The sequence below is a fragment of the Abrus precatorius genome, unplaced genomic scaffold (genome assembly GCF_003935025.1).
Source record: "Abrus precatorius isolate BTA unplaced genomic scaffold, Abrus_2018 Scaffold2, whole genome shotgun sequence".
Lineage (NCBI taxonomy): Eukaryota > Viridiplantae > Streptophyta > Magnoliopsida > Fabales > Fabaceae > Abrus > Abrus precatorius.
The window spans coordinates 34,831,843-34,841,939 of record NW_020874362.1 but is presented as its reverse complement, the minus strand read 5'-3'; the positions used below and the strand labels follow the sequence as shown (position 1 = coordinate 34,841,939).

General features: G+C 25.9%; 1 protein-coding gene across 1 annotated transcript; it reads right to left on the bottom strand.

The window, feature by feature from the left end:
- Positions 1–467: 467 nt before the first annotated feature.
- LOC113858587 (transcription factor MYB102-like) lies at positions 468–2,240 on the bottom strand. The gene is made up of 3 exons (XM_027491289.1): positions 1,963–2,240; positions 1,722–1,851; positions 468–1,557 (listed from the first exon to the last, which is right to left on the bottom strand). The coding sequence occupies exons 1-3, from the start codon at positions 2,093–2,095 to the stop codon at positions 735–737; spliced, it is 1,086 nt and encodes a 361-aa protein (XP_027347090.1). The 5' UTR covers positions 2,096–2,240; the 3' UTR covers positions 468–734.
- Between the last annotated feature and the right edge of the window lie 7,857 nt (positions 2,241–10,097).

Here is a 10,097-nt window from a genome sequence, read left to right as displayed (position 1 = left end):
CTTCCTCTCTCTTTTCTTTTTTTCTATTTTAATTTGACAAAGGTCTCTCTAATCAAGATAGTCCAAATCCAACCAAAATATTGCAATCACAATAAAATATTAAATAAAAAATAGCTATTATATCACATCATATATAATATTACATATTTTTATATATAGTTTTTTGGTACATATACATCTCACAATAAATGCATTCAAAAAATCGATGAGACCAATAAAAATTATTTCCAAAAGTTACTAAAAATGTTTGTGGAATAAAATTTATATATATAATTGATTGATTAATTTGGCGTTTTAATTTTATATATGTTGATTTTTGGTCGGACATGATCTGATAGTTGTGCTTGCCTTGAGGTGATTTACGTAATCGGTTTTGCTTCAGTGCTTTTTGTTTAAGTAATCCGATTAATATATGTATAATAGATTGCTAATATTAGGAAGAAAACAGACATGCACAGTAACATAGCAATAATAGAAACTTTAAGGAATAAATAAATGGAAAAAGATAAGGACCTTGCTACTTCCTAACACAACCAAAGCCTCAATGAAGCAAGTCAAACTATGAATACTAATAAAATTTTAGAAAATTTTACATTTATCAGCACCATTGATCCATAGCTATCTAGCGAGCTACCTAGTAGAAAACTAGCCCAGATAAATCAATACGAGGAATTAATCAACCTTTTGGTTGATTCAATTTTGTTCGATACGTTTCGCAGTAGAATACAAATACATTATATGAATTCGTTCACACCTAACATATCTGGGATTTCAAATCTCAATATGTTGCTAGTGACATAGCTTTCTGTCTCGTCCTCAGTGGTGGTGCTCCCATTGATATACGTTGAGTTCGAATTCAACGGTGTGGGGCTTGAAGAAGGCGTTGAGAGAACCGAAGCGAAGCTGAAGTTGTGGTTGCTGTTATTGGAATGGAAAGTGGAGGTTTCGGAAATTGGAGGGTCCATAAGATTTGCATAATCATAATCCGAACTATGGTAATTATAGCTTGGCAATTGAGGGACACTAACATAATCATCTGTTATAGTGCTTGAAGCAATTAATCCATTGCAATGCCAATCACTTAGCTGAGAATGTTGTTGGAAGCCAAAGGTAGGGGAAAATGATGGGTACGGGTTCATATTGGATTCAACCAACTCTGCTTGAGTGGAAGGCAATGGAACACAAGGATGATTCAACATGCAAGGTGTTCCAGAAGTTTCTTGAGCCGAGTCCTGACTTTGTACAAATTGTGGAATCTGGGTATTGCAGAGGTGGTTCTGTTGGCCATTTTGGTGAGAGGAGAAGAGTGATGAAGCCAATTTTAGAAGCTCAGGGTTCACCATTGTCTGCGTGCCAAGAAGCCTTTGGATGTTGATATGTGATGAGGCATAGAGAGATGAAGTTAGGATAGGAGAGAGGTCCAAAAGATCAAGGCGTGGACTATGTGTAACAGGATCAATTCCCATCCTTAGGAGCCTTTTTCTAATGTGGGTATTCCAATAATTCTTAATTTCATTGTCTGTTCTTCCCGGCAAGCGAGAAGCAATAGCAGACCACCTACAGAATAGTCCCATAATACCATGTTACAAACCCCTTCAATGAATAATAATAACAATATTTGACTCACGTTTTTTTTTTTTTGTGTGTGTGTGTGTGAGTGACTGCGTGTGTATTTTTTAAATTGAACAGAACAAAAGCAATTTATTAACCAAGAGGCTTACTTGTTGCCTAGAATGCTATGTAGCTGTATGATTGTCTCCTCCTCTTCAAAAGAGAAACGACCTCGTTTTATATCTGGTCGGAGATAGTTTGTCCAGCGGAGGCGACAACTCTTTCCACACCTTTGCAACCCTATTCAATAAAAAAAACAAGCAAAAGACATTGGTTTTAGGTTAAGTATATAAAAGTAGTTTTTATAATGATGTTCACTTTTGGAACAAAAAATGAACATAAATGACATACCAGCATTCTTTGGAAGTATTCTCCAATTGCCATACCCATATTTTTGAATGTAGTCTATAAGTTTCTGGTCTTCCTCTGGTGTCCACGGCCCCTTTTTGAGGCCATTTTTATCACAACAAGGTGCTCTCCCCATGGTAATGCTAGATAGGCTTTGAACTTGTTGAGCTACTTAAGAAAGAGTTTGCGTGAAGGAGATGATAGAAAAGAGGAAGTTTTGGAGACGTGAGAAAATAAAGAAAGAGAGGGAGAGAAAATAGGGTTATATTTTGTATGGGACTCAATGGAACGTACTTGCTTGTTGTATAAATAGCAATTAATGAAATGAAGGGTAAGAAACAGGGAAGTCAAATAGATTTGGTACCGTCCTCTGTTATCTCTCTTGCTACGTGTCTACACTTCGTATCATCTAATGAATTTTCTTTACCGTTTGTGTCTGTATTCTTTTCTATTTTGTATTAGAAATTAAACGTGGAGTGAGTTAATTAATATTACTGAAAAAAATATCTTTACTTTTCATCACACTTTGAAATTTCATCTTCTGTATTCATATATGTGTGATATTAAATTTTTCATTTACTTTTTAGCATTATTGTAGTCAAGCCATCATTTTCCGCGGAGTGTGACCCCTACTTTATGGATTCATATTAGCTGTAATCGACGTTACAGGGCCACGTAACCCCTTACAACACATGCATTTTTTTCCCAGTACCATGTTATAGAGGAAATGATTTTATTTAATTGAGATTACACTTAATTATAATTAAAAAATAGATTGGAATAAGCTTCTAGTTCTGTAAATATATCAAGTTTTAAAATTTTATTTTTATCCTTTATTATGAACTTATTTGTTAAACTGTTATTGACTTTACTAACAAATATTCAGTCGCCTTCTTCTGTATGGATTAACCCATCATATATGTAATTAACTTATTTGCCTTGTTTACGTGATTAGCATATTTTGATCTATGCAACAAAACAATATGATGTAAAATAATCCCATTCTGTTTTTCTAGCTCACGTCACACGGCCTGTGTCTAGTATTAGCATGCGTTATTACGTATTAGGCCCTACGTGGTATATAATGGTTCAGTTCGGATACTTTTTCAGAAAAATATTTATAGAAAAATTAATATAAAAACAAATAATTTTTCTTCATAAGTTAAATGCAACTTGTATTTTTTTTAATTTTCAAAGATTTAAATTAGAACTTTTAAAAAGTAATAAATGAATTAATATATTTCATTACATGTTTAGTAGTGTGAAATGTTGCAGAATTAAATGATCCAGTTCACTTTTTTATTTTATTTTATTTTATGATTTTGGAACAGGCTTGATGAGATCTGATAGGATTATTTATTTAAGTTAGATGAAAATACAAAATTTCAATGTACGTCAAAATCAGCCCTAATTAACCATCTCCTTCGCAGTGCGCCAGTGCCAGCCTCCAGGCCCAAAGCCTCCGTAAGCTACTCACAGGCGATGTTGGTGGGTAACATATATGCACCTAATGGAAAGTGTTTGGTATTTAGATTCACGTTAGAAAACTCTCAAATATAAATTGAACGTAAAAATGATAATTAGATAAATTATGTTAAAAACACAATACTAACATTAGCATAAAACGACCTTTGCAAAATCACTCCGTAAAATGCATTCCTCAAGCTTAATCATCAAGTTCATTGCGTTACCACCTTGAGAATTCATACATATATATAAACAAGTTGAAGTGATATGCGGGAGAATATGTATACCGAATAAAGTACTACTCGGTAATTACAACGTAAAAATAAATTTGAATATCTATTCGGCTCAGCTTAATGGCAAACATATCTCCAATCATAATAGAAATAATTAAAAGGACTAAAATAAATAATTATTAAAAGAATATTTAATTACTTAAATAATCAGAAGGTTAAAAATAAGGCTGAGTCATAAAATTTATTAGCTTAATATCTTATTTAAAAAAAAAAGTAAGAGATAGATAAAAAATAAGAAATAGATAAATACATTGAATTGTGCTAGCTTTTTGATGTTATTGTAACTATATATGCGGAATTAAAAGGGAAGAATGTCGTGAGATAAGAGAAGGACAGCACCTCCCGCGGTAGGTTGACACGATCTCATTTTTTTAAGTTTATTTTAATATGTTTTAAAATTATTTTATATATAATAATATTTTTGTTAAAGAAATTTTTTAAATGTTATATGGGAATTATATGATTCCGTATAAAATATTGGATAAGATAAAAATTTGTGCTGCATGATTCATGCTAAGTGTTTGCTGCTTATCTTTAAAATTGAGAAGATTTTAGTGCTCGATATATGAAAATTAATAACAATTTAACATGTGTATAACTTCTCAATCATATTTTTGATGGGTTAAGGCCACCTTTTTGAAATAACTATGTCGATGATTGGAATATCATTAATGACTCGATCCAGATATTAAAAATGAATTTAAAGCTAAAAATATGATTCTTAAGATATTACAGTGTATTTAATTTTATATTACAATCTCTTATCAATTTAATGTGACTGGATCTAGAAATCAAAGTTTTTTAATAGTTTATAGAACTTTCTAAAATCTTAAAAACTACTGCTCTATATTAAGGTATGACAGTTGTTTGCATGATTTTACTTTTATTTACTAATTATAAAATTTTATAGAATAAAGGATAATTTATTAAATAAATATATTATGAATTATCAAGCACGATTAATAAAATGTTATTCCATCTTAATCTTTGATCTCCAATTCAAGTCCGTTAATTGTTAAATACTTTTAAACCTTTTTTTTTTCAAAAATGGCTAAAACCTTTCTTAATTTGAAAGTATCATAACATTTTGCCTTATCAAGCGAATTATATTACTGAGTTTCGTAATAGAAAAAGCCTTAGCGTTTAGTAATTGACTTCTCCTTTGTAACGGTAAATTGAAGTAAAAGTAATCTTTTAACAAACAAGAAAACCTTAGACTTTTACGAAGGCGTTAAGTTTTTAAAATTCAAAAGCATCCTTCAATTAACAAGAGGGAAACTTTCTCTTTTTAAACTAAAAATTATCGACCAAAAGTTGGTTTCTTCTAACAATTTTTATTCGTATATCTAAAAAATGCACTAAATTAATATATTTTTGTAATATTTTAAATCCCAACAAGTCACGTAAAATGGCTTTTGGTAAAGTGAGAAGTGTGAGCCTTTAAGGTTTGTATAATTCATTCAGCGTTTTTGAACCGAGTTTTTACAAAAATTAAAAATTATATATCATGTATATCGTACAAATATTTATGAATACATAAAATATAAAAAAAAAGTGACATCGATCGTAAATAACATAAATTAAAATATAAGTGTTTTGAATTTTTATTCAAAAATATTAAATTTTGGGTTAATTATTAAAATATATTTATTCAGTATATTCAATCAATATTTTTTAATAATTTAAATATTTAATTAAATACATTTAATTTGTTCATATACATTGTATGTCCATTCGCATACAGTAAGTTATTTTATATCAACTGTATTACCATCAATTTTTAAGATTTATGTTAAGTATTTAAAATATATATTTATTACACTTTTATATTTAGTGGACTTTAAAGAGTTAAACTAAAAAGGTTTGAGTTTAATTTAAACTTGCAAATATAATAACAAACGCAGATAAAATGTTTTTGAACTTTTTTGAATTTAAAACACATTAAACTTAATCTAATCAAATTAAAAACTTGAATTTAATTTAAATATAAAATATAAATTTCGAATCTTATATTTTATTAAACGAATTTAAATTTATTAAATAAATTTAAATTACCTGATTAAACAAATTTAAGTGACGAGTTATTTGAGTCAGCAAAACTCGGAAACACTCTTATAAAAAATAAAGTGACATATTTATATACATTAATTTTTTTATATCATTATTTATTATAAAATTTATATTATTAAGACACTCATTTATTCTTATTTATGTGAGTGAATATATTTATTTATTTAATTTATTAATTATCAATTTTACTATATTTACTGACAAATTTTTTAGAACAATTTATAAATTTATGAGATATAATTTATTTGTATCAAGTTTAATATTTTTAATTTTTTTATAAAAAGAATTAAAAGGGATATTTTAGTGTGTCTTGAATGTGTGCATCTAACTAATGCAAAATAGGTTGAGGATGAGGATGAGCATTTAATACACCATGGCAATAATAGAGTTCGGTGAGTGACTTGCCAAAGTATATACACTTTAATTATGCACGATGAAGGATAAGGTTTATTTATGTAAACGATCCTTTAAAATATTGATAAAAAAATAATATTAAAATTATGCTAAAAGTATAACTAAAACCTTTAGCATTTGTTTTATTTAAAATGCAAGTTTTGTCACCATTAATTTTATAAAAAAATATATTGAGATAAAACTAAATAATTTTAATTTTTAAATATAATAAATATTTTTTGATAAATTTTTTAATTTTATATATTAAATACCAAAATTAAATTTTGAATAATTTTTAAATATTATGAATATTTTTTTCTTGTATATTTTATATACCACTTATTAAACTTTAGCAAGAAGTGTAGTAATTTATTTTCTTGCATATTTAAATATTATTTTAATTTATCAAACATATTTTACTGGTGATAAAATATAAAAGTATAGTTATTTAAAACATAGATTTTTCAAACAAAACATTTTAAAGAAGTTAAAGATCACTTAAACTAAAACATAATAATTGAGATGTATAAATATCTCATTATATTTTGTTGTAGGAAATAAATGAATGTTCGATTAAGCAAAAATACATGTATTAGGCAACATGTAAAGAGTTTGAACTACTGCATGTTATTATATATATATTCAAAAGTATATAGTAATTTTGTAGTTGAATGTTTATGTTTCTGTCAAAGAAACACTAGTCTTTAAGTCCTTGCGTCTTTACTCCGAAATAATGACGTATCTCTAGTAGTCGCTGATGTGGAGAAGATACCTGCAAAAGACACTCTGATGCTGAAATCAAGATTTGGTTCTGAGTAATAAATGGTATTTAATAATGAAAAGTTAATCATTTACTTGTACTTTTACTTTTCTTATGTAGGCATTGTAATGGGCTAATGAGCCTGTTACGCTAGTTTTGATTTTAGCCTTTTATTTAAAATAAATAATATCTTGATTATTACTCTAAATTAGGTTTAATTACCTCTTAATCCTGACGAAGGGTATCCGGTCAAATTGATCAAATAGATACTCAATTTCCTTTTCTTAGAAGTAAAACTGAGTTAGTACCTGCAGTTTATATATATACACCTTACCCATACTAATTATTAATTGATTGTTATAAGAATTTTACTACATTTTATTTGATATATCCTATAATTATTTATTTTATCATATTTAAAATTACTTACTAACTTATGCTCCTATGTATGAAAGAAAATGGCGCAAAAATATGATATACTTGGCCGTTTTGTACAGTTAAAATTAAATTTAATGGAAAGTGGTCAAACATGAACTCAACTCGTTTGACTTTGCTGTGTGTAACGGGGGTGCAACTTCAAAGTAGTAATTTCATTTTAATTTTTGGTTAGACTAAGAATAGTATACCTATGCTAAGCTAGAATTCTCATAAATAAATATGTGAAGATAATATGAATTATAACGTATAAATACATGAAGATGTCTTGTCAATCACCGCCCCTTTTACCTTTACTTATAATCTCATTGGACATTAAGATTAAGAGGCCTTTCTTAACTATACAAATGTTCATCTTCTTAGCTGTAGTCAAGTTAATTACCTCTACATTTTTATAAATACATAGTCATCATCTTTGACTGTATGGGTTAAATAACACGTTTTCCCCCTCCCTTTTATAAAAGGAAGTAGAACAACCCTCACCTTTTCCAAGCATCAATTCATTAACAAGTTGTTATGTTTTAAAATTTCCATCATGTGTAATTTTTTATTGTGTTATGTTAATAAGAAAAATAAAAACTATATTTTTTAACACAAACATAAAAAATTATACATTTTTCATTCAAATTCATTAACAATGAAAATGAAATAATTCCGTTCATGTAAATCAGTTTAACAAAAGAGAAAGAGATGTTGTGAAAGCAGAATTTCCAAAGTCGAAAAGTTTGAGTAAAGGCATCCCTTCTAGACGATATATATATTGAGATAAAATAGATTATTCATGCAAGTTGACAAACTTAAATAAAGAAAACATAAAAAAAGTTATTATAAATAAAATTTTTTATCATATATTTAATTTTATTTATATCTTTTATTTTCAAAATTAAATCAAACTGAACTACAAATATATTAATTTTATATTTTATTTTTATATAAATAGTAATGTAAAATATAATTTATATAATTGTATTTATGTTTTTTAAGAAAAAAAAATTATTATAATTTATTATTTATAATAAATTAAGATTTATGATGAGCATCTTCTCTTAAATTAAAAAAATATTTAAATTCTCTTTTTTTATAATAAAAAATTAATTATTAAAATAACTCACATCATTGATTTAATCTAAACTATAAAATACTGATTTAGATGCGTTTGATTTTGATAGTTTTTTCTCTCCAGATCAATATAAACCAAAGCGCAAATATCTCTTATCAAAGTGGAATCTTAATCTCATTGAATACTAGTACTGTATACTAAGCTCCCATACCTCTCATTTTCATTGTTCCTTTTATTTTTTTCACAGTACATATATTTATTTTTATTGTATGATTTTCATTTATTTCTGTTTTTGAATAACAGTAAATTAATATCTGTTTATATTAATGATTATCCTGTCTCTTATTCGGTTTTAATTTTTTTTATCACGTTAATTTAGAGCATATTTATTTGTATTTTAAAAAAATTTATTTTTTAAAAAATAAAATTAATTTTATTTTTAGTTTTTTTTAAAAAAATTAACTGCAAATAAACATACCTTTAAAATCATGAAATTTTTTTTTTAAACTGTACCGATCGACCTTTACAACCCCTTCAACTCCATCGATGTAAAAATTTAAGTGAAATGTTTTTGATATTTTTTTAATTATGAGAAGTTTTGCTATAGGAAAAATTTTAATTGTTTTAAAAATATTTTTTATGTTGTTTTTAATCAAAGTTAGAATTTTATTTTGATAATTTAAAATGACATTAAATATAGATTGTTTATCGTGATATAAAATTAATTTTGATTAAAAATATACTAAAAATATATTTAAAAAATTACACCTAAATTGTATTTTTTAATTATAATTAAAACAATTTATAAAGGACAAGGACTTATTGTTATTCTACTATAAATTTATACTTATTAGTCCATTCAATTGTTTATAAAAAATATTTAATTCATTCATTAAGACTAATAAATGTTTTAATATGTTTAAATTTATAGTATATTTTAAAAGATGTTTTACTAATAAAAATTTCACAATAAAAAATAATAATTAATATATAAATTAAAAATATTAATAAACATAATAAAAAAATTAATGAATATTAAGACGAAGTTTATTGTAATACTCCACCCTGTTCCAATCGCCTAGTCTTAAGAGTCTCCCAATGCTGAAGTTAGTGAGTTGAAGTGGGGCATTAAATTTTGTGGAACATGACGGTACTTATCAAAACACCATTAATTTCCTACGGACAATAAATGCGTACACGGTGTTTCTTCTTGGGGAAACGAGAAAGGGACACTACATAAACGATTAACAATTCTAAATCTTTCTATTTCTAATCTTTTACTTTTATAAACCCTCTTAATTATTAAATAAAAAATATTTTATATATTTTATATTTCAAAAATATTAAATATATTTTTTATTTAATATTTATTTTCTAAAATACTAAAAAATTATTAAAAATATAACAAAATTTTTATTAATCAAAAATTTAGAAATTGTTCTGTTAAAAATTAAAATATAATATTTAATTAATTTTGATATATTTTAACATATTTTTAATAAAAAAAATACTATTTAGTAATTTTTATTAAAAATATATAAGTTAATACAATTCAATACATAAATATTATAATTTTTAATAAATTATCGTGCATAACTTCTTATCCTATATAATATTGTATAATTTAAAAATATCATTATTTATTTATCTTTTAATCAAT

Excerpts from the sequence above, each read along its gene's own strand:
- LOC113858587 (XM_027491289.1), bottom strand. The coding sequence starts at position 2,095 with ATGGGGAGAGCACCTTGTTGTGATAAAAATGGCCTCAAAAAGGGGCCG. Across the intron at positions 1,852-1,962 it reads AATACTTCCAAAGAATGCTG|GGTTGCAAAGGTGTGGAAAG; the intron begins GTATGTCATTTA and ends TTTATTGAATAG. Across the intron at positions 1,558-1,721 it reads CATAGCATTCTAGGCAACAA|GTGGTCTGCTATTGCTTCTC; the intron begins GTAAGCCTCTTG and ends ACTATTCTGTAG.